Genomic DNA, 25375 nt, shown 5'->3' with positions numbered 1-25375 from the left:
GGAGACTGAAAACTTTATTTAGGGCCTAGAATGATCTGAGATGCTCTCTTTCATCAAATGAATTTTTCTGTGACTCTTTTTTAGGCTTCAGTCATGCTTGATTTCAGTCTGTGGCACCCAAAGGAGAAGGTATTTCCAACGATGGCAATGTGACTGTTAACTCAGCGAAAGTGACAGTCGCTCAGTCGTGTCCAGCTCTTTGCGAGCCCATGGACTGTATAGTCCGGAATTCTCCAGGCCAGAATACTGGAATGGGTAACCTTTCCCTTCTCCAGGGGATCTTCCCAACCCAGGAATCGAAACGGGGTCTCCTGCATTGCAGGCGGATTCTTTACCAACTGAGCTATGAGGGAAGGCCATTAACTCAGAGTAGTAACAAAAATATACATTGCTTATTCATTCATGTTATTGCTCCAGCAAATCCACTGCGCAACTACCCCAGTGTTCTTCTAAGTCTCTCTCGTCATGTAGTTTCACTTCTAGGGGAAGGACTCAAAAATGAACAGAACTATCACAAGTTCTAAGGAGAAAGTAAAATGGCAAATGACTGGCTATGTTAGATTGGGTGGTCAGATAACGCCTCTCTGAGCAGGTGCAGTGCTGAGACTGAATGACAAGAGCGAGCCAGTCTTTAAGCTATGGAAGCACCCTAAGTGTCCAACAGCAGATGAAGGGATGAAGAAGCTATGGTACATGCACCCAATGGAATATTACTAAGCCATGCAGAGAATGAAATCCTGCATTTTGCAATAAGGTGGATGTACCTGGAGAGTATTAGGCTTAGTGAAATAAGTGAGACAGAGAAAGACAAACACTGTATATTGTCACTTACAGTGGAATCTAAAAAATAAATAAATGTATACAACAATACAGAAACGGACTCAGATACAGAGAGCAAACCAGTAGTTACCAGTGGGGAGAGGGGAGGGGCGAGATAGGGGCAGGGGAGTGAAAGGCACAAGCTACTATTAACACATGAATAAAATAAGTAGGCAATAAGGATATATTATACGGCACAGGGAAATATAACCATTATTTTTAATAACTTTAAATGGAATATAATTCATAAACATTGAGCCATTATGTTATACACGTGAAACTAATATAAATCAACTGTGTGTGTGTGTGTGTGTGTGTGTGTGTGTGCTCAGTTGTGTTTGACAGTTTGCGATCCCATGGACTATAGCCTGTCAGGTTCCTCTGTACATGGAATTTTCCAGTCAAGAATACTGGAGTGGGTTGCCACGCCCTCCTCCAGGGGATCTTCCTGACCCCAGGACCAAACGTGCATCTCTTGCCATCTCCTGCACTGGCAAGCAGATTCTTTACCGGGTGGGCTACCAGGGAAGTCCCTACTTCAATCAAAAAAAAGAAGCCAGCTTTGATGTCTGGGGAGGAGCTTCGGGTAATGGGAGTGTAATGCTCTAAAGTGGGAATAGGCTGGGTGCATTCAAGGAGCATACCAAGACTGGAGACCAGTTGGGAGACAGGTTACAATAGTCCAAGCAAGAAACAAGCATGGCTTCGACAAGAGTGGGCCCAGTGGCTGGAGATAGCAGTGGATACATTTGAGGCACGGTCTAGATGGATGCAGTCATAAGACTCACTATTGATGGGCAGTGAAGAGGGAAAAGGGACACCAAGGCTAAAGCCAAATTCTGGGCTCAAGCAGAAACGGGTGGAGCATGATGTCCTTTACTGCGATGGGAAGGCTGGTGGAAAAGCAGGTTTGGGGCAGGCACCAGGAATTCTCCCTGCCATGTTTACTCTGAGATGACACCAGACAGACATCCCCTGTTGCTGACAGGACAGTCCTGTACTTTGATGCAGAGTTTTCGGGAAGAGTGAGGCCTGGAGCTTTTGATTCCAGAGTCACTAAGTCATATCTGGCTCTTTGCAAACCCATGGACTGCAGCACACACAGGCTCCTCTGACCCTCACCATCTCCCAGAGTTTGCCCAAGTTCATGTCCATTGAGTCAGTGATGCCATCCAACCATCTCATCCTCTGTTGTCCCCTTCCCCTCCTGCCTTCAATCTTTCCCAGCATCGGGGTCTTTTCCAATGAGTCCGTTCTTCGCATCAGGTGGCCAAAGTACTGGGAGCTTCAGGTTCAGCATAAGTCCTTCCAATGGAATATTCAGGGTTGATTTCCCTTAGGACTGACTGGTTGGATCTCCTTGCAGTCCAGGGGACTCTCAAGAGTCTTCTCCAGCACCACAGTTTGAAAGCATCAGTTCTTCAGTGCTCAGCCTTCTGTATGATCCAACTCTCACATGCATACATGCCTACTGGAAGAACCATAGCTTTAACTATATACGGACCTCTGTTGGCGAAGTGATGTCTCTGCTTTTTAATACGCTCATTTCAGAGTTACTGGTGCATAAGTAGTATTGGAGCCATTGGACTAGGAGAGATCACCCAGGGAAACGGATGGTTGGGGAAGAAGCTTCTGTGTCTGATGTGCCAAAGTTTAGTGAGAGACAAAGAACTCGTAGGATAGACTTGAGTCCTGGCCAGTGACGTTGAGGGAAAGCGGGTGCCATGTGCCACAGACTCCAAGAAAAGAATGTATTTCAGGAAGGAGGGCACGCGAGCTGCTCCTGAGAGCCTGGAGGAAGCTGGAAGGTCATGTTCTGGACACAGCTCTAGAGAGCTCCGTGTTGACTCTGACCACCTTCGTAAAGGGTTTACCAAAAGAGCTAAAGAGAAAAGCAGCTTATTTCTATGTCAGAGAGACTCTCAAGTAAGTCGTCTTGTTCGTCCCCTGTCGCCAGTGCTTCGGCATAAAATCCTCTTGTTCTTCCAAGCCCTTTGTGTGTGTGTCAGATGGTGAGTCCCTGCCTGCCTCGATTTTTGCTTCCGAGACGAATGTGATCCACGGACCACCTGCCGGGGCTGACCCGAGCCCAGTGACTGGAGTCCTGACTGAATGCCTGGTCATCTACTACAGGCTCTATGACTGACAGTTGTATTTCATAGTGGGGTACAGCTATCATCTGGGGGTACAAGATTTTGGGGGCTGGTTCTCTCAGGCACTGTGGTCAGCCTTGGCTGCAGCTTGAGCTGAAGGCAGTGCTTCAAAGCCATCACACTTTTCCAAATATGTGGTGGGCCAGAGTCGCTCCCCAGATGAGGGACCTGCAGTAGAGATGATCAAGATGGCCTTAACGTTCTCAGCTTGGCTCAACTTCAGACATGTTTCTTCTGACCACAGACTCTCTACTCTCCTATCCTTAGAGCATTTATTCTTTCTCTGCTCCTTTCCTTTGAGATGGGTGTGTGTGCATGCTAAGTTCTTACAGTCATGTCTGATTCTTTGCAAACCCAGGCACTGCAGCATGCCAGGCGTCCCTGTCCTATATGATCTTCAGGAGCTTGCTCAAACTCATGTCCATTGAGTTGGTGATGCCAACCAACCATCTCATCCTCTGTCGCCCCCTCTCCTCCTGCCTTCAGTCTTTCCCAGCATCAGGGTCTTTTCCAGAGAGTTGTCTGTTAACATCAGGTGGCCAAAGTATTGTAGCTTCAGCTTCAGCATCAGTCCTTCCAATAAGTATTCAGGGTTCATTTCCTTTAGGGTTGACTGGTTTGATCTCCTTGCTGTCCCAGGGACTCTTAAGAGTCTTCTCCAGAACAATTTGAAAGCACCAATTCTTCAGTGCTCAGCCTTCTTTATGGTTCAACTCTCACATCCACACATGACTACTGGGAAAACCTGGGATCAAATTCCATTTCTTGTCTCTTACCAGCTGCCTGATCTTGGGCTGTTAACTAACCTCTAGCATTAATTTCTTCACTGTGAAAAGAAAACAGTACCTTCTTTTAAGGTTCTCATGTGGATTCAGTTCATTTCAGTTCAGTCACTCAGTCATGTCCGACTCTTTGTGACCCCATGAACCACAGCATGCCAGGCCTCCCTGTCCTTCACCAACTCCCAGAGTCCACCCAAACTCATGTCCATTGAGTCGGTGATGCCATCCAATCTCATCCTCTGTCATCTGCTTCTCCTGCCTCAATATTTTCCAGCACCAGGGTATTTTCCAATGAGTCAGCTCTTTGCACCAGGTGGCCAAAGTATTGAAGTTTCAGCTTCAACCTCAGTCTTTCCAACGAACACCCAGGACTGATCTCCTTTAGGATGGACTGGTTTGATCTCCTTGCAGTCCAAGGGACTCTCAAGAGTCTTCTCCAACACCACAGTTCAAAAGCATACATTCTTTTGCGCTCAGCTTTCTTTATAGTCCAACTCTCACACCCATAAATTACTACTGGAAAAACCATTGCCTTGACTAGATGGACCTTTGTTGACAAAGTAATGTCTCTGATTTTTAATATGCTGTTTAGGTTGGTCATAACTTTCCTTCCAAGGAGTAAGTGTCTTTTAATTTCATGGCTGCAATCACCATCTGCAGTGATTTTGATTGCAGTGATCTGCCCCCCAAAATAAAGTCAGTCACTGCTTCCACTCTTTCCCCACCTACTTGCCATGAAGGGATGGGACCAGATGCCATGATCTTAGTTTTCTGAATGTTGAGCTTTAGGCCAACTTTTTCACTCTCCTCTTTCACTTTCATCAAGAGGCCTTTTAGTTCTTCTTCGCTTTCTGCCATAAGGGTGGTGTCATCTGCATATCTGAGGTTATTGATATTTCTCCCGGCAATCTTGATTCCAGCTTGTGCTCCATCCAGCCCAGTGTTTCTCCTGATGTACTCCTCATATAAGTTAAATAAACAGGGTGACAATATACAGCTTTGCTGCTGCTGCTGCTAAGTCACTTCAGTTGTATCCAACTCTGTGTGACCCCATAGATAGCAGCCCACCAGGCTTCCCCGTCCCTGGGATTCTCCAGGCAAGAACACTGGAGTGGGTTGCCATTTCCTTCTCCAATGCATGAAAGTGAAATGTGAAAGTGAAGTCGCTCAGTCGTGTCTGACTCTTCACAACCCCATGGACTGCAGCCTCCCAGGCTCCTCCGTCCATGGGATTTTCCAGGCAAGAGTACTAGAGTGGGGTGCCATTGCCTTCTCCATATACAGCCTTGACATACTCCTTTTCCTATTTGGAACCAGTCTGTTGTTCCATGTCCAGTTCTAACTGTTGCTTCCTGACCTGTATACAGATTTCTCAAGAGGCAGGTCAGGTGGTCTGGTATTCCCATCTCTTTCAGGATTTTCCACAGTTTGTTGTGATCCACACAGTCAGAGGCTTTGGTATAGTTAATAAGGCAGAAATAGATGTTTTTCTGGAACTCTTGATCTTTTGATGATCCAACGGATGTTGGCAATTTGTTCTCTGGTTCCTCTGCCTTCTCTAAAACCAGCTTGAACATTAGGGAGTTCACGGTTAACGTATTGCTGAAGTCTGGCTTAGAGAATTTTGAGCATTACTTTACTAGCATGTGAAGTGAGTGCAATTGTGTGGTGGTCTGAACATTCTTTGGCATTGCCTTTCTTTGGGATTGGAATGAAAACTGCCCTTTTCCAGTCCTGCGGCCACTGCTGAGTTTTCCAAGTTTGCTGACATATTGAGTGCAGCACTTTCAGCATCATCTTTCAGGATTTGAAATAGCTCAACTGGAATCCCATCACCTCCACTAGCTTTGTTCATAGTGATGCTTCCTAAGGCCCACTTGACTTCACATTCCAGGATGTCTGGCTCTAGGTGAGTGATCATACCATTGTGATTATCTGGGTCATGAAGATCTTTTTTGTAAAGCTCTTCTGTGTATCCTTGCCACCTCTTCTTAATATCTTCTGCTTCTGTTAGGTCCATACCATTTCTGTCCTTTATCGAGCCCATCTTTGCATGAAATGTTCCCTTGGTATCTCTAATTTCCTTGAAGAGATCTCTAGTCTTTCCCATTCTATTGTTTTCCTCTATTTCTTTGCATTGATAGCTGAGGAAAGCTTTCTTATCTCTCTTTGCTGTTCTTTGGAACTCTGTATTCAAATGGGTATATCTTTCCTTTTCTCCTTTGCTTTTCGCTTCTCTTCTTTTCACAGGTATTTGTAAGGCCTCCTCAGAAAGCCATTTGGCCTTTTTGCATTTCTTTTTCTTGGGGGTGGTCTTGTCTCCTGTACAATGTCATGAACCTCCATCCTATCAGGCACTCTATCAGATCTAGTCCCTTAAATCTATTTCACAGTTCCACTGTATAATCATAAGCAATTTGATTTAGGTCATACCTGAATGATCTTGTGGTTTTCCCCACTTTCTTCAATTTAAATCTGAATTTGGCAATAAGGAGTTCATGAACTGAGCCACAGTCAGCTCTCAGTCTTGTTTTGCTGCCTGTATAGCGCTTCTCCATCTTTGGCTGCAAAGAATATATTCAATCTGATTTTGGCGTTGTTGATCTGGTGATGTCCATGTGTAAAGTCTTCTCTTGTGTTGTTGGAAGAGGGTGTTTGCTATGAGCAGTGCGTTCTCCTGGCAAAACTCTATTAGCCTTTGCCTGCTTCATTCTGTACTCCAAGGCCAAAGTTGCCTGTTACTCCAGGTGTTTCTTGACCTCCTACTTTTGCATTCCAGTCCTGTTTTTTGGGTGTTAGTTCTAAAAGGTCTTGTAAAGCATGTCAGCCCTAAGTATCATCTGAGACATCTGTGCCAGTTTGTAAGTTGCTGCTACAGACTCAAATTTGTGGCAAAGGGGAACAACTGATATATTTCCTGTGCTTTGATTCCTTCAATGAGGATTGGAAATTTTTTATCGTAAAATTTTCAGATACTAAAAAGAGCCATTTTATCCATACAGAGATTTGAGTGCGCTTCATGAAGGGAATTCCGTTTTTCTCCCTTGCATACAAATGGTGACTTTCTTTACTGCCTTCATGACCTTGCCAGTTTCAGACGGCATGGGATCATCTACTCGTGAGTCTGAAATGCTGAGGATGTGAGGAGCAGCTGACTGAACCAGCCCCACTGTTGGGTTCAGGGACGTGGGCAGTTGTCCAGGGCTGCTTTCCGAGTGTAGCCCAGAGAATGGTCCTTGCATGCTGGTCCCCTTTGCTTGTGAGTCTATCTAACAAAACTCAACTCTGCCATAAACTCAGGAGCTGTCACTCATGAGAAAATTTTCCTGACGGACACACTGTCTGGCAGAGGAAGAGGCGACTGCAGGCCTCCTGCTCCCACTGGCCAGGACATCCTCAAAAAGATGGTGCTTCTCCCATCGAATACCAGCCAGGCCCCTGTGCAGCACAGAGGATCCTGAAGGATGTAGGACTATTTCCCAGCTTCTTTCGGGGTGACATCTTGCATAAAAGGCTTGGCCTCCTTTATCTTCCAGAGAGATATTGGAAGAGGTCAGAGTCAAGAGAGCTGGGCCCGAACATCTGTCATAGTTCAGAGTACCTAACAACCATGGACAGAGGAGCCTGGCAGGCTGCAGTCCATGGGGTCACAGGAGTCAGATACAACTTAGCAACTAAACCACCACCGCCAACCATCTTGCCCAAGGAGCCCTTAGGAGCTTAACGTCACCCTGGAGCCTCCAGCTCTCCTGAACGCTGGCCTCCTCCTTAAACCACTGCTGAGCACAGTCCCATGCTCTGGCCCAGGTGGATTTTATTGCACACAAACCCCTGCACCAGCGCTGCCCCACTCCTGGCCCCAAAGAGCCCGCTCGCCTGTCCCAGAAAGCTCACGCTGACCCTGCCCCAGGCGGCTCACGCTGACCCTGCCCCAGGCTGGCCACCGGGCTCCAGGCTGAGGGTCCACCAGACCCCTGTTCCCTCCCAGCCTGGCCGCTGTGGCTTCGGCGGTCAGGACTCTGGACTCACTGGCATGTCTTTCTGCCAGCCTGGGCTCAATGCAGCCTGGTGTTGTTTGTACCTAGACAATGACCTCGAGCGTGTCTGCTCTTCTCCACCCACCGGGTTAAATCTGGCCCGTGGCTGCACGGAGGCTGCAGGTCTGAGCCTCTCGTGGTTCACGGGCCTCTGCAGGCCACGCCGGAACGCATCCCAGGCTACTCGCTCATCATGGACCAAAGACACGAGAAAGCTTCCGGGTGCTTTTCAGGCAAATCCCAGCAACCGCCCTTCTCTTCCCTGTGTCACTTTTCATTTTAAAGTGGAACCATTACCTTGTCACTAAACCACCATCATAGCCGGATTCCCGCAACTTCCAAACGACTTGTGTTAACCAGCTTTGCATGGCAGCTTCTAGTTACCTCTTACCGGCGGGGTGATGAGAACTGTGTTCTCATTTTCTTAGTGACTGTGGAAGAGGAGATGGGAGCCCGACTCTGGCTAACAAAGGCAGAGGGTAGGCGTCCCGGGAGCCCACTTTGGGTCCAAAGCCAAGAACGACCCTGGGTTTGTTTTAGCTGTAAGCTGAGCTTTACGCCTGTCCACTCGAGAAGCCCTTGGTCAGCTTGGTCACGTCTCCACTGCACACACTGTTGCTGGGCGATGTTTGCAGGTGGATGCTCACTCGCCATCTTGGCGAGAAAATTCCTGCACCCTGGCTAGCTGCTCTGTGGCTGCTGTGGCAGGTGAGTGGAGTGGCTGAAGACTGATTTTGGGTATCAAGGGGCATCTAGCCTGTGAACTTTCCTTCAGGGCTGGCGGGCTGAAGCGATCCCAGGTGAGTATTTGGGGAAGGAAGAAATAAGCGAGTTGGAAGTGAGTTCTGTAGGAGGGGTAAACATTACACAGCAGAGGGAGAAAGCTAAGGGAATAAAAGGTCAAGGGAAAGGTGGTGAGACAGCTCCCAGTTCATGAGTGCGGGCTCTGAGCCAGGTACTCTCTGGTGCGCTTAGCATGGACGGGCTCATCTCCATATGATGCGCAGGAGCTGTATTCCCGTCTGATGGAAGAACTGGCTAACTTGTCAGTGGTCTCTAGATGCTAAGTGGCAGAAGTGGGGTGGGCAACTCAGACCTTTTCAGACTACTTCTTAACACATAATCTTAAATAGTTAAAGTTAGAAGAAAGTTTGGAGAGCAACAAGTCCAACACCTTGATTAGATGAAAAAGGAGATTTTTATTAGATGAAAAAGAGGAAAAGTGATAACTCTTGTTATTAGAGCTGAACTGAGAACCGCTTCTGGTTATCTGAATCCCTATTGAATAGTCTTCAGGTAACTGGCTCCAGGATTTCATAGCCGTTGAATTTGTTATTTTCTGAAACAAGCCCCCTCCCATGTCCCCTGGGGTGGACTTCTATTGCAGAAGATGTTTTTCATACTGACTTGAAGAGTGTTTCTCATACCGGCTCAAACAGCTTGTGTCTCGGTGATGAGACTCACGTCCACATCTCAGATAACAGGAAATTAGAAACTGGGGCAGCGGGCCTTTCTCTTTCTCATCAAGTGAAAGGAAGTTGCTAACTCATCACATCAGCTCACGTCTGTGAACCTTTTCTCTCTCCAAGGTCAACAGTGGTTTCATAATTGCTAAACTCAAAGAATATTTTCTTGGCCCTATTTCACGCATGGCACTTGGTATGATTTGTCAGTAATAAGCAAACTGTTGCATGAAACTCTCTCCTCCTGTGACAGCCTTTCTCCTGGCTTTTCCTTGCTTGCTCTTTTCATCCCTCTTCATTCTTCCTGAGATGCTGTTTTTCTGTCTGTCCCTTATGTGTAAGTATTCTGTTGAATTCGGACCTCAGCCCTCTCCTCTGCTCTTTTTATAAGCTGTTTCTGGTCATCTCACTGAAATGAATCAAAATTCTTTCCAAGACCATAATAAATACTCTCCTTTCTCTTCTTCATTTTACAATTTTACTTAGTCTCCAGAAATGTTGGAGACAACTATAGTCAGTAGACAGAAAGAGATAAACGTAAAATTGGACCTCTGCATCCAAAGTTATCTCAGAAAAACGAGGACCTGGGTCAATTAGGGTCACCTGTTATAATGACAACCAAGTGGATCTACCCTGCATGCCTGGGATGAGCAGGGTTTAGGAAGAGACTTATATCTAGGTGATCTGGCCAAGAGGTATTGATAAGGGGAGATCTGCTCACAGTATTCAGCGGGAATTTGTGGACCTGGTATTTAATATTATTAATGCATATATGTGGAATCTGCAGAAAAACAGAGTCACAAACATAGAGAACAGATATACAGACACTAAGCAGGGGAAGGGAGTGGGGTCAGTTGGGAGACTGGGGCTGATAAACAGAGTGGGCTGCCACTTCCTCCTCCAAGAGATCTTCCCGGTCCAGGGATCGCACCCTCATCTCTTGTGTCTCCTGCTAGGCAGGTGGACTCTTTACCGCTGGGCCAACTATATAGCACAGGGGTAAAGGAAAACGGAGGTCCAATCTGTTTGTAGGACAGAATGCATTCCAGCTGTAATAAAAAATGCATTCGAATAGATAGTAGATGTAGACAGATACTGTTTGATTCCGCTTATATGAGGTGTCTAGAACAGTCAAATTCACAGAGTCAGAAAGCATATTGGTAGAATCCAGGGGCTTGGAGTGGGGTAGGGAGAGGGGACGGGGATTACTTTAACAGGCACAGTTTCGGGTTTGGAAGGTGAAGCATTCAGAAGATGGAGGGTGGTGAGAATTGTACAGGAATGTGAATACACTTGGTGCCACTGAACTGTGCAGTTAAATATGGTTAAAATAGGATGTTTTATATTATGTGACTTTTGCCACAATAAAAAAAAATTTAAATGGCTTGTTTTCAAGTCAGTCTTACTTCCAGAGCTGACTGACAAAGCTCACACTTTTCCAGTTTACCAGCATTTCATCAAGGAGTGGACACCTACTTTCACCTGTCTTTTTGTGGCTTCCTAACATCCTTCAAGCATCCCACCACAATTATGAATGACACTGTGGGGACTCTGACCTCCACTGGGTAAGAGCCCAGGTGGCAGGCCACCTCTGCGTTACTGGGTCTGAGGCCACCATAGCCGACCGACTTGACCAGTGAACAGTCACATACCCAGAGGAGAGGTCTATGGTGGCATGGCAACTGCGGAGTCCTTCAGACTTGCTTTCTTCACAATCAACAGAGGAAAGTTAGCAAATTGCCTGAAATATTAGTATTCTGGAAAATAAAGTTTAAAATCTCACTAACCATGGACACAGGTATTGCTTGGAAGTAACGTTAGGTTCAGTTAGAAAATGTCAGAAGCAGAGCCCAGACTGTGGGGCTGGAGCCACTTCCTGCAAAGGGTGCTTTGCTTTTCCTCTGGCTGAGTTTCTTCTCAGTGCTGATCTCTTCTTTCCTCTGTGAGAAGACGCTACGTAAGGAGAAGGCTCCATCTCCCTCTGCCTAGAACTTTGAGGCTGGGCAGACAATAGAGTGGATTTCTACTCCTCATTTCAAGCAGACTTGAACTTAGGGAGCCCATTACATCACTCCTCCCCCTTTGTCCATCCTTCTTTTTACAGTTAGGAGTGCTCTAAATCATTAAGGAATTTGTTGTTGTTGTTGTTCACTCACTAAGTCATGTCCAAGTCTTTGCGATCCCATGGAAGGCAGCAAACCAGGTCTCCCTGTCCCTCACTATCTCCCGGACTTTGCCCAAGTTCATGTCTATTGAGTCAGTGATGCCATCCAACCATCTCATCCTCTGTTGCCCTCTTCTTTTGACTTCAATCTTTCCCGGCTTCAGGGTCTTTTCCAATGAGGTGTCTGTTAGCAGCAGGTGGCCAAAGTATGGGAGCTTCAGCTTTAGTGTCAGTCCTTCCAACGAATATTCAGGGTTGTTTTCCTTTAGGATTGACTGGTTGGATCTCCTTGCAGTCCAAGGGACTCTCAAGAGTCTTCTCCAGCACCGTAATTTGAAAGCATCAATTCTTCAGCACCCAGCCTTCTTTATGGTCCAACTCTCACGTCCATACATGACTATTGGGAAGACCACAGCTTTGACTCTACAAACTGTAAGGACTTCAGTGAAGGTCTAAAACTATAAACCTAAAACTGCACAGATCAGGGGCCTCAGAGAAACCCTAGCCACCCTATCATTTTGTAGATGAGGACTGTGACTTCCAGAAAGCAGAGAGTGACATCGATTGAGGCTCCTGCGTCTTCTGCCTTGTCTCCCATCCCGTCTTGGAGGAGACCACAAGAGGCAAAGACACTTTTAGAAAAACCTCTGTCAGAACCCCTGTAGGCGGCTCTCCTTTCCGCAAGGTGAACGCCATGTCCCGTCACTCACCCACAAACAGCTGGCTGTAGAGCTCCAGGCGGGTGTGGCCCTCCGTTGGGGCCTTGCGGACCTGCTGCGGCAGACGGTCCACCTGCAGGCTGGCCTGCTTGACGTTCCTCTCCGCGGTGACCCGGTGCCACTGGTCATCGTTGAGTGGGGTGGGCGACCTCACCACCATCTCCACTGGCCCGTTCCCGACATCAAATGAAAAGGACACTTCCGTGGCAGCTGGAGGAACAGAAAGAGGAGAGCCACATGAGTACTTCCTGCATGCACGTGGGAGTGCCAAGTTGCTCAGTCGTGTCCGACTCTCTGCGACCCCAAGCGCTGTAGCCCACCAGGCTCCCCTGTGAGCCATGGAGTGCCCAGGCAAGAATACTGGAGTGGGTTGCCATCCCTTCCTCCAGGGCATCTTCCTGACCTAGGGATCGAAACTGCGTGTCCTGCATTGGCAGGTGGGTTCTTTACCACGAGTTCCACCTGGGAAGCAGTATTCCCTCCCAGATACCAAACAGCTTTAACGCTTAAGGCTTCCCTGGTGGCTCAGACGGTAAAGCGTCTGCCTACAATGTGGGAGACCCAGATTCGATCCCTGGGTCAGGAAGATCCTCTGGAGAAGGAAATGGCAGCCCACTCCAGTACTCTTGCCTGGAAAATCCCATGGACGGAGAAGCATGGTAAGCTATAGTCCATGGGGTGATAAAGAGTCGGACATGATTGAGCGACTTCACTTTCACTTTTTCTAGAGGAAAAACAAAGCAGATAGAGAAAGTAATCTACACCCGTCACTTGCTATTGTATACAGTGGTCCAAGGCGAAATTCTTGGAGGAGGGATAAAGTGTCAATTCATTGTTAATGAATCATAACCAAGGGGAGGAAAGTGAGCTTGGATTGGGGGCCAGGTATACATTCCTTTTCTTATTTTACCAAGAAGTTGCCCTCATTGAGTCTTTCCAAATGAAGAACCGAAGCCTAGGACATTTAAGTCCACAGTGAGCTTCTTAGATTTAGTGAGTAGTGGAGTCAGGACCTGAACCAGGCTTGTTAGCTTCCAGAACCTGAGATCTTCCAACTCGACATACTCTGCGACTCTTCAGTGTCTCCTAGGATGTGGCTTGTGGCCCTGGCTGTACTTTAGACCCACGCGAGTGCTTTACGAAACACACTCGTGTGCAGCTCCATCCCCAGGGATTCCCACTCATCTGGTCTGGGTGAGGTGTTGGTATTTTTTAAAAGCTTCCTGGAAAACATTAATATATACCTAGAGTCGAGGGCTATTGCTTTGGAGGAATTTGCAAAAATTTATTTTCTTAATCTAATTGTTGGGCTTCTCTGGGTGGCTCAGATAGTAAGGAATCTGCCTGCAATGCAGGACACCTGAGTTCGACTGAAACGGAGCCGGACCCATATGGCGGGGGCGGGGGGGGGGGCAGATCCTTGCCCCCCACCGTGTCCTCTGCTGGTGGACAACTTTAGTCAAAGAATAATCAGAGAAGTGAGAAACGCTGAAACAAAGGAGAACAGTCAAAGGAGACTGAATAATAATAATCTGGTCACTAAGGATAGTCGAGGACCTTCAGTTCTTTCTCATGTGCTGTAGATAATTTTCTGAGCCAGATCCTATTGAGCTGTCTTATAAAGACTAAAACCCCAGGTGGAGAAGTTAACTACACGATGATCAGACTGTACTCAGGACTTGAGCTGCCACAATTCTGAGAACTGACTGCAAAGAAATGGGAACAAGTGCACCCCAGAACTGAAGATTAACTAACTGTCCTAAAACAACCAAGATGTTGCTAGGCGGACCACTGACGACCAACTGAAGATGACTGTTAGAGATGACTGTGCTGTTCTGCATGTAACCCTCTTCCTCTGTTTATAAAAGCTCTCACCCCTGTGTGCTGGGGGAGGAAGTCAGGCTTTGGGCAGATGTCTGCTACCCTACCCCCTGGTTGCCAGCATCTGAAATAAAGGAAACTTTCTTTTCCACCGACCTGGCCTGTTTACTGGCTTCTGAGTGGCAGGCAGCTGGACCCCCCACACATGTACTCTTTCAGTAATGAGATCTCTGGGTTGGGAGGATCCCCTGGAGGAGGGCATGGCAACCCACTCCAGTGTTCTTGCCTGGAGAATCCCTGGACAGAGGAACCTGGAGGGCTACAGTCCATGGGGTCGCAAAGAGTCAGACACGACTAAGCAACTGACACTTTCAATCTAATCTTTAAAGTTCCTCTGGAGAGTTTGGGAGCTGTGAGCTGTGCAGGCAGTGAGGATGACCCATCTCTTTTCCTGACCCCTGGTGCTGTGCGCAGGGCAGTGTGGGTCCTGCCTAAGACCCCCTTCTGGAATCACTTGCTGCACACCTTGAACACTCTTATCCAGGATGCCGAGTCCTTCTCATAACTTCTCCTCTGGCACTGACCACAAATCATTCTTTTTATTTTCCTAGGTCTGCTCCCAGTCAACTTCCTTGATTAAATCACCTTCCAACAATGGAAAAATGGCTTAGGAGGGTGTGCTGGTAACTTCAATTGTTAGTAGCTTTCTTACTTCACATGTTAGGTTTTAAATTCCTCAGTGACCACTGACTGCTTTATAAACATGTTTTTTAAAAGTTTTTTTTTTTTTTTCCTGCCATTGGCAGGAAAGGCAGAGTGGCATGTGGGTCCCAGCTCCTCAGCTTGGTGAATGCTTTTTGACAGAACAGATTCCCCACATCACTGGAGGGCCTAACTTTGCTTAGAAAGTGATTTGGTGCCTCTATCTATCAATAAGCCTCTGACGAATCGCCAAGCGGTTTAATTAAATATCTGTCATCTTTTCTCCCCCAGGCTAATGAAAAATTCGGCTGCTTGGCACTGGTACCATTTCGAGATGATGTTGCAAGCAATCAAACTTCTAATTTAAAAACCGCAGTGGGCTGGATTCTCTTGGGACCTAGACTGTTCCCCACCCCTGGGTCAGGCCCCTCTGAGGAGGCATTTACTCTATTGAGCTCTAGACATTAGACACAGAGCTCAATGTAATCAACCTCATTGTGCTGGGGAATTTGGCTCCTTTATGTCATTAAAAGAGGACTTTAATTTTAACACCTGTGGTGATCCCACACGTGTGCTGGTGACATTTCTTCTCTGAATTAGGGGCTCCTGCCTTCCAGGATTCACTGGAGTGACCTTCACCAAGGTTTCTACACAAGTATGATGAGAATGCAGGTCAATGATCACGTGACTCATGGATGGAATGATTTTTTCCCTGCATTTCTGGCATGAGTCGATGGGGAAAATGTAACTTCAGGTTTTAAGATTGAATTTGTTCTGTTCTTGCAGTGCTGTGTTTTAGCAGATGCATTTTTTAAATGTAAGTTGTCAGAATAGCCAGAGAACAAGGCTTTCCGAGCTAAGTAGGAAAGATGGTTTCGTTTTAAAAGGCATCAGCAGCCATCAGGGAAATACAATGTAGGGATAAATGGAGTCGAGCCCTAAGGTTCGACTTGGAGGGACTGATGCTGCTCTAATTTTTGTTCATGTCTCTCAGTTGTCCCCCTTTCACACTGTGTCACCCTGAGGACCAGCAGCTACCAGGAAATACCCATGCTTCCCTCTCTGCTTGTCACACTGGGTCCCCTGTTTCTGCCTCTGGGCCGTGGTCTTCTTAACATCAACACTTCCCTCTAGAGAAGGAGAGAAGGTCCCCAGGAGCACACTGTAGCTCAGTCCTCTCTCCCCAACTGGGTGCAGTAAGAGGGAATCTGAGAACACTTCTTGTTCAGTTGCTCAGTCGTGTCTGCACGACGGCAGCATGCCAGGCTTCCCTGTCCTTCACCATCTCCTGGAGTTTGCTCAAATTCATGTTCATTGAGTGGATGATGCCATCCAGCCACTCATCCTTGGTCAGCCCCGTCTCCTCCTGCCCTCAATCTCTCCCAGCATCAGGGTCTTTTCCAATGAGTCAGCTTTTCACATTCAGCTTCAGCATCAGTCCTGCCAATGACTATTCAGGATTGATTTCCTTTAGGATTGACTGGCTTCATCTTTGCAGTCCAAGGGACTTTCAAGAATCTTCTCCAGCACTACAATTCGAAAGCATCAAATTCTTCTGTGCTGAGCCTTCGTTATAGTCCAACTCTCACATCCGTCCATGACTAGTAGAAAAACTGAGAACAGATCCTCCTCAAAGAGCCTCCATCCAGGCTTCATTGAAGAAACCTTCGCAGTTTCAGCCCATCCCACTTCCCTGTGGTGCTTCCTGAGGAAGGGGCCACGAGGCCCCACGTGAGAGTGAAGGAAAGAGTTCCTTCATCTGCCATGCAGCATCAGCTTCCCTGACATTGCCTTTGAGAAATCCCATCTCCCCACCGAACGGAAAGTGTGTTTTAGAAGCTTCTAAAGTTCAGTTTGAGGCTGATTGCTCTTGGTCTTCTGGGTGAGAGGAGCTGACATTTTAAAAAAGATAATTACAGAGAGAGTCAGCCAGCGAATGAAAGGGAAAGAGCGTAAAGGACACTGTGGCCAACGACACCGTCGTCGCTTAACGTGCGTCTCCAGCTGGAGGCGGAAGGGCTGCCCAGTTTCTGCCCATGGGAAAGGGATTTCAGACATCTTGAAACTATTCTTATTTTCAGAAATAAGTATTTGAGAGTTGGATGTTTCTAGGGAGGCTCATTAGAGACAACACTGTAGCAAACATGCATGGTTGCCTTTCTGTTGGTGTCAGGAAAACTGGGGAGCAACTTGCTTCCAAGCTCACACGTTGGCTTGCCATCATTTTGTAGATGCGGACAGAAGACGGGCAGCTCCTGGGTCAGAGACAAAGCGTTGTATTCCTCACAGGGCAGCATGCAAAGCAAGCATCCGTCTGCCTGGGTTTCTCTGGGTCCCCGATCCCGTGGGGGCCACGTGGAGCAGTCCAGGGGGTATGTTTCTCAGGTAGCTGGTGCACTCTGACCTTAGGAAACCCATAAGTTTTAGAGGGGCTGCTGGCAAGTCTGCTTAATGTTTGCCCTGGGAAGAGACATTAGCCTTATTAACCCAGTCAGGAAATAAACCTACCTTTTGTTCTGGAGGAAGACAATCTATCTTCCAAGACCGCTATACCCACATCCTTTCAAAGGTATGAACAAAGCTGACAATGCCTCTTGTTCAGAAGACAAGCAGAAATGGGAGAGACCCACGGAGAATTTTGCCTGACAGTTAGCTGTTCCCCTACCCTCTTCCCTGTGAGCTGACCTGATTTTGCCCAGGAAGCTATGTGCTTCCACACAACTCTGTGCTTCACGTATGGATGGCCCTACCCTGGGCCCAGCAGGTGAATCTGGGTTTTTTTCTAAGTCAAACATGAGATTGCTATACTCCTTGCCAGTAACCCACTTAAGATGGGACCTTTCATTTCCTCTGGCCAATAAGACATGAGGGGGCGCCTTTAGAAGACAAATCTGTTAGTTCATAAGGGAAGAGAGAGTCATCCATCTTTGCCCCTTGATCTTGGGTGGAGATGTGGTTCCCAGAGTTGGTGGGGCCATCTTGCAAACCTCAGACACACTGAGGAGAACAGGGAGGGAAATGGGATGAAGCTTGGGCTTAGGTGGCGTTCAGCCCCTAAGGTATTCCTGGCGCCCCACCAGGCTTCTTGCGTGAGATATCCATTATTGCTAAAGCCTGCTGTATTGCAGCTGAAAGCATCCTAACTGATACAGAGAACAGTTTAGCAAGCAGTATTTATGACTTCTAGTCTTCACTCTGCCTTGTCACCTTTTTGGGTTCAGTCTATTGGTGTCTGAAAGGGGGATTACATCTATAGTTTCCCAAGAGTTTCTGTGTCCAAAATGTGTTTGAAAACATACTGACAAGCTCTAAGTTCCCTTTGCATGTGAACATTCTATGATCTAATTTCTAAGAGGTTCTAAGAGAAACCATACATGAAATACAGTTGGTCTTACTGGTGAGTGAAAGTAAAAGTTGCCCAGGTGTGTCCGACTCTTTGCAACCCCATAGACTGTAGCAAGCCAGGCTCCTCTGTCCATGGAATTCTCCAGGCCAGAATACTGGAGTGGGTAGCTGTTCCCTTCTCAGGGTATTTTCCCAATTCAAGGATTGAACCCACATTTCCCACATTGATTCTTTGTCGTCTGAGCCACCAGGGAAGCCCAAGAATACTGGAGTGGGTAGCCTATCCCTTCTCCAGCAGATCTTCCTGACCCAGGAGTCGAACTGGGGTTTCCTGCATTGCAGGCGGATTCTTTACCAGCGGATTCTTTACCAGCTGATTCTTTAGAGCTGCCAGGGAAGCCCTGGTGATCTTACTGGTAGTTATATGTATTGGGACGCTACAGGGAGAAAAGAAAGATGTGGAAAAAGAAATGCACAAGGTGGTGTATGGGCATTAGAAACAAGCATAGGTGGCAGAAACTGTCTTTGATCGCATCTGGATCTTGACTGCATTTGAGTGACAAAGTAAGGAATGGGACAAAACCATGGACAGCTCTTGGTGTTAACAGACTATCTCCCCGCCCCTTCTTCAACTATAATTCCAGCAGGTGGCACTATTTGCTCTCATTCTAACTCACCATGCATTTTTCTCAAACAAATCACTCCAGGCTTAATGTATTGAGAGACGAATTTAACAACTGTCCAGAAGAGTAGGCTTTTGGACTCTGGGTTCTGCCAGCAGGTGAGGTAACCTTCAGACACATTAGACTCAGAGTGCTATTGGGAAGCAGCAGAAAAAATTGGTCATTCAGTACAGAATGGGTAAAAAGACCAGGGAAGGTATACAAAGTGAGCGTGCTGAGAAGACCAGCCAGCATGGTTACAATTCTGGTAACGATTTCTTTCCCTTCTGAAGTGAACTTCAAGGATGGATAGCTTCCCAAGGGCTATTCTGCACCAAATCTCACTGGATCCAAGTAACAAAACTGGTAACAGGCAGAGTGGACATGTTAGCCTCACTCTATGAGTGGAGAATGTTATAAATACAGTTTCTGCTTTTTCTTTTCCATGCAGGAAGGGCTACGTGTCCATTAGGAGGCAAAATAATTTAGGTAAGAGGAGAAGGTATGAGAAGGCGCAGGTAGGCTGAAATGAGGTCCCCGTGGGGACCAGAGAGGTGCCGAACAGGAGGAAGGAGTAAAGAGAAGACCGGTGCTCCTGTCCAGGGCCCTGTGTTCCTGCCTTGGACATCCTGCTCCAGGACATGCCTCTGGCAAATCCCCCCTCCCTGTACAGCCTCTATCATTTGTCCTCTACTGGATCATTCCACACCAACATACTGACACGCCTCTAATGCCAACAGCTGCCACCACCACTACCCAGCCCTTCTCTCGTCCTTGCATCCCATTCCTCTGTTCCTTGCTGTTGCCAAATTCCTTGAAAGAGCTGCCTCTGTGCTCTCCGCCTGTGTCTGCTCCTGTTAGTCTTTCTGCAACCCCATCACTTCAGGCGATCTCCTTTATTAGTTTGTGACACTGCTCTCCTCTCAGCCCCTAAACACTTCCTGGTCCCTTGGCCCAATAACTCTACAGCTGTTTTTCCACCCCTCTATGAACAGCCTGAATTTGAGAAATTCCTTCCCTAAACATTCTAGGTTTATGTCTATTACTTCCCTGGTGGCTCAGATGGTAAAGCGTCTGGCTACAATGCGGGAGACCTGGGTTCAATTCTTGGGTCAGGAAGATCTGGAGAAGGAAATGGCAACCCACTTCAGTATTCTTGCCTGGAGAATCCCATGGACGGAGGAGCCTGGGAGGCTACAGTCCATGGGGTGGTAAAGAGTCGGACATGACTGAGCGACTTCACTTTCACTTTTCACTTTCATGCATTGGAGAAGGAAATGGCAACCCACGCCAGTGTTCTTGCCTGGAGAATCCCAGGGACGGGGGAGCCTGGTGGGCTGCTGTCTATGGGGTCACACAGAGTCGGACACGACTGACGTGACTGAGCAGCAGCAGCAGCAGCAGCAGCAGCAGCAGCAGCAGCAGCAGCAGCATGTATCAGCACCTGGCACAATATACATGTGCTCCTGGCCTCATGAAAGCAGAGGAGCTATTTCCTGTTTTGTCCCTTTTTTGCTCACTGCCTAGAACAATGCTTGACAGAGTAAGCACTTGACAATTTATGAATGAAGAGCAACACTCTTGCCATTCAATTGTTTGGAGGCCAAACAATTAGGTAGTTTTACTCTGAGAAAAACAACTCCCTGCATTTTCCTAAGGCAAACCATAACTTAACACACTAGCATATATAAGGAATGTCAACTTATAATTCTATAAGCATCTTCTCTGAGATCATACAGTAACATAATGTGTATTTCTCAGTCTAGGAACTTGATACATGAGTCACCTCTGTTTGGAACAGACTGTGCCAAATGTTGTTCCTAAACATGTGACGTTTGAGGAACAAGGACATGCCCAAGGCAAACTCTGTAGCGGAACTAGTAGCAGGATTTTCACTCATTTCCATACCTTGTGCTATTTCCACTCTGCTGTTAGGAACAAGGACCCGGGATCATAATTATGTTTTTCAAATTCTGGCCTCCATAAGACACTGCTAAAAAAAGAAACATGCCTAATGAATATTTCAAGGCTCCTTTCACTTAGTAGGCTGGGGTGGGGCTGTGTGTGTGTTGAGTCGCTTCAGTCGTGTCCGACGCTTTTCGACTCCATGGACTGTAGCGCGCCAGGTTCCTCTGTCCATAGGGACTCTCCAGGCAAGAATACTGGAGTGGGTCGCCATTGCCTTCTTCGGGGCTTCTTCCTGACCCAGGGATGGAACCCACCTCTCTTATGTTTTCTGTGTTGGCAGCTGGATTCGTATTTTCCCACTAGTGCCACCCGGGAGTATATATTTTGCTAATGCCAGGTGACTCTGATGCAGGTGGTCCCGGAATACCACTTTCAACACTAGGGTTGCCAAGCTGGATTCCAGTAGGCAGGTCCTAGAATCTTTTGCTTCCTTGTCATCAAGAGATTTTCAAACTGTATAGTAAACACTTTAAATTTGTTCAAGAAAGGGTCCGGATTTGCCCTTGGCTTTAGGCAGACAGTATCTAAAGCCTTGAGTGTTATGCCTGGTAGGGGTGTCCCTGTCTGCCCAGGGGCCTCCGGTCATGCCAGGTAGCCTAACAATGTGATTTGGGTGATGGCTGGCCTCACCACACAGTATCTAGGGTGGGGACCTTGCCAGATAGTATTTAGGGTGGAGGCTGACCACTCCAGATAGACCAATAAATGTGATGATGGGGGGATGACACAGTTCAGTCCCTGGAGGGGCTGGAGACTGAGGCTGGCCGTGTGGGCAGTGGACCATTCCTGTGTAATGGAGCCTGAATAGAGACTCTGAACACTGATGCTCGGGGAAGCTGCCCTGGTTGGCAGTACCCCATGCGTACTGGCACAATCAATTCTGGGAAAGGAAAGTGTCCATGACTCCATAGGAAAAGCATGCCTGGTGGCTCGGCCCCTAGGGCTTCTCCTGGTCTGTGCCTCTGTGCTCTTTTTTCTTACTCTAATCGATTCTTTCCCTGTAATAACCATAAACATGAGTAGAGCAGCTTTCAGTGAGTTCTGTGAGTCCTTCTAGAGAATCGCTGAACCCAAGCCTGGTTTGGGGGACCCGCTGAACTTGTGGTGGTGCCAGAAGTGTGCGCAATTTTGTGTGGGCTGTGGTCCTTCCAAGTCTGCAGTTGGTCTAATTCTCTATGAAATACTTCACTTCAGTTTTGAAGCTTATAATTCAACCCATCAGTGTTAAGCCTGACAGATGTCTGAGAATGAAGTCCAACTTCCAAGCTTACCTTCACTGCCTCCATAAGGAAGCTGAGTCTGTAAGATGTTCACATCCAGTTATAACTAACCAGTGAGCTTCTATTTTTCTAACTCTTCTCTACCACTTTTCATATCATGCAGGAAATAAACCCTACTAATCTTTACTAGAGTCTTAGTTTGTGAGTATGGAAATTTCTAGAGCCAAATATGCATATTCACACCCAAAATCTCAGTGTTAAACACATCTGAACATGAACACTGGCAAGGAAAAAAATTATCTGAAGTCTTTTGGAAATTCTTCAAGGAAATGCCTGGAGCTTAAGAATCAATGCGATGAACTAATTTTTAAACCTCTGGTATCTTGATAACCTCCTGAGTATGAGAGATCTTTCTCTTTATGTATTTTGGCCTTTAAGCCTTTTATTATGGTTAAAAAATAACTTCACAAACAAAGGCATCCGTAGAGAAAAGGAAGCAGAAGGGAGTTACCATTGGCCATGCAAAAACAGAGAGCTGTCTTTAAAATGCAAAGCCTTTCTAATTTTAGCTTTCTCCATGCATTTAACTAACTTCTGAGGATACCTTCTTGAATATTAATGGACCTATATTATATAAAAAGGAAAAAAACAAAAAGCTTTCCAAAAGGACATGTGGCTTGAAACAGCCCCTATCCTCAGTAAGGGACATGTAGTCAGGGTTTAAATACCCCCATGTTTGGAATTATCAGGGACTTGTCTGCTGGGCAGAGAGTGCCAGTTTGGAAGGATAAATGGAAGTCCCAGATGGTGATGGTGGGGAGAGAATATTTGTGATGAAAGGAAATGTAGAAGCTGCAGGAGAGAAACCACAAAACTGGATGCCTAAAGATTCTCCAGAGATGGAGAGGAGAGTGGATCAAAGAGGGGATGGATGTCAAAGAAGCTTCTCTCTTGATCAAGATCAAGTTGTGCAGCAAAATGGAAACCATTCACCGGGGGAAATGTGCTTTCGTGGAGGACCAGGGGTGATTTGTGGGGCTGGTTTCAGGTGATGTCAGAGAGAGTAGGTTTACTGAGATATTTGGTGATGGAGAGTTCAAAAAGAACGGAATGTGGGATGTGATGGCCAACAAAGGTAATACAACTGGATGCAAAAACAGCTTGAATCAGAAAGAAGTTCACAGGCGTTAACATGGACCAAGCTGAAGCTTACAAGGAGATAACATGCCAGTCAATTAATCAATTATAAATGACTGAGCTATGGATGCCTATGTTTCTGTGGACGCGTCATGTTGCTGTACAGTCACTCAGTCGCATCCAACTCTTTGTAACCTCATGAACTGCAACAAACCAGGCTTCTCTGTCCTTCACTATCTCCTGGAGTTTGCTCTAACTCAAGTTCATTGACTCAGTGATGCCATCCAACCATCTTATCCTCTGTCGTCCCCTTCTCCTCCTGCCCTCAATCTTTTCCAGCATCGAGGTCTTTTCCAATGAGTTGACTCTTCACATCAAGTGGTCAAGGTATTAGAGCTTGAGCTTTAGCATCAGTCCTTCCAATGAATATTCAGGGTTGATTTCCTTTAAGATGGACTGGTTGGATCTCCTTGCAGTCCAAGGGACTCTCAAGAGCCTTCTCCAACACCACAGTCCAAAAGCATCAGTTCTTTGGTGCTCAGTCTTCTTTATGGTCCAACTCTCATATCCATACATGACTACTGGAAAAATCATAGGTCTGACTATAAGAATCATTGTTGGCAAAGTAATGTTTCTGCTTTTTAATATTCTGTCTAGGTTTGTCATAACTTTTCTTCTAAGGAGCAAGGACACATCATGAGTAAAAGCCAAAGGCAAGATCCAAGGAGAAAAGGATGAGGCTTTGCAAGGTGCATGCCTGCTGATGAGAGCTGTGAACAAGCCTATCATAAGGAAAACAGACTGCTTCCTGGTTGCCATGGGCTGAGTTTCAGCATAGACTATAGGTCACATCACGGACACTGTTTCTATCTCTTTGTTCTATAACAAATTGTTTCCTATCGAGCAGATCCTTTCAATGCCAGCTTTGTATAACTTCATACAAGACCTCTCTAATGAGGGGGAAAAGTGCCACATGAAAATTCTGTATTTTACATGCTATAAACTCATAATGCAAAACAGAGATTTATTCTGTTTTCCACAACACCAGATGCTCTTCAACTATAGTATTTGGAATAGCAGGCAAATAATGGAGAAAAAGTGAAACCATGCCACAGGGTCAGCAGAGAGAGATGACAGGAGGGGAGAATCACTTTCTTTCTACTTAACAACTTTCTTGAAATGTGAAAAACTTCTTTAAATGTGCCTTGAAATCTTTGTGAAAGACCTAAATTATCTTAACAGTTTTCCTCTAGCTACAGTTACTTAAATTTGTTCTTATCTTCTATTTAGTAATGAATATTACTAAATGAACATTAGAAATGAGGAATCTTAGGGTTAAACATTAAAAATACAGTATCTTAGAATATCAAGGTTGAGAGCATCCTAGGAGAAATGCCCAATTAACATTGTAGAAGAGTCCAATAGACCCCAAGGTCATGTATTTCCGCCTCTGAAAAATGACAGGACAACACTTCACAGTATCGCCAGTGGTTGGGCCAACCAGTTTCTACCCGAACAAAGCATCCCATGAAAATGGATAATGTTAAATAACAAAAGTGATTCACCATCAGGTACTCTTTCTTTTCTCTTATTTCTGGTCATAATAGCTAAAAAAGACAACTTTCTTAATCAGTCTACATAAACAAATATTTTGCCTTCCAAAATCACTGCAGATGGTGACTGCAGCCATGAAATTAAAAGACGCTTATTCCTTGGAAGGAAAGTTATGATCAACCTAGATAGCATTTTAAAAGCAGAGACATAACTTTGCAAACAAATGTCCATCTAGTCAAGACTATGGTTTTTCCAGTGGTCATGTATGGATGTGAGAGTTGGACTATGAAGAAAGCTGAGTGCAAAAGAGTTGATGCTTTTGAACTGTGATGTTGGAGAAGACTCTTGAGAGTCCCTTGGACTGCAAGGAGGTCCAGCCAGTCCGTCCTAAAGGAGATCAGTGCTGGGTGTTCATGGGAAGGACTGATGCTGAAGCTGAAACTCCAATACTTTGGACATGTCATGCTAAGAGTTGACTCATTGGAAAAGACTCTGATGCTGGGAGGGATTGGGGGCAGGAGGAGAAGGGGACGACAGAGGATGAGATGGCTGGATGGCATCACCGACTCAATGGACATGAGTTTGGGTAAACTCCAGGAGTTGGTGATGGACAGGGAGGCCTGGTGTGCTATGATTCATGGGGTTGCAAAGAGTCAGACACGACTGAACGACTGAACTGAACTGAAACACTGCACCAAAGCAGCAAAGAATTGATGCTTTTGAACTGTGGTGTTGGAGAAGACTTTTGAGAGTCCCTTGGACTGCAAGGATTCAACCAGTCCATCCTAAAGGAGATCAGTTCTGGGTGTTCATTGGAAGGACTGATGCT

The 25375-nt window shown here is 46.4% G+C and overlaps 1 protein-coding gene across 1 annotated transcript in view; it reads right to left on the bottom strand.

The window, feature by feature from the left end:
- CNTNAP2 (contactin associated protein 2) overlaps positions 1 to 25375 on the bottom strand; it is a 2342027-nt gene that overhangs the window by 250134 nt on the left and 2066518 nt on the right. The window contains exon 18 of the mRNA XM_042248972.2: positions 12129 to 12347. Within this exon, the coding sequence (XP_042104906.1) occupies positions 12129 to 12347 (219 nt within the window). The remainder of the gene's footprint in view (positions 1 to 12128; positions 12348 to 25375) is intronic.

The sequence above is a fragment of the Ovis aries genome, chromosome 4 (assembly GCF_016772045.2).
Source record: "Ovis aries strain OAR_USU_Benz2616 breed Rambouillet chromosome 4, ARS-UI_Ramb_v3.0, whole genome shotgun sequence".
Classification (NCBI taxonomy): Eukaryota; Metazoa; Chordata; class Mammalia; order Artiodactyla; family Bovidae; genus Ovis; species Ovis aries.
This window is presented reverse-complemented; position numbering and strand designations above follow the sequence as displayed.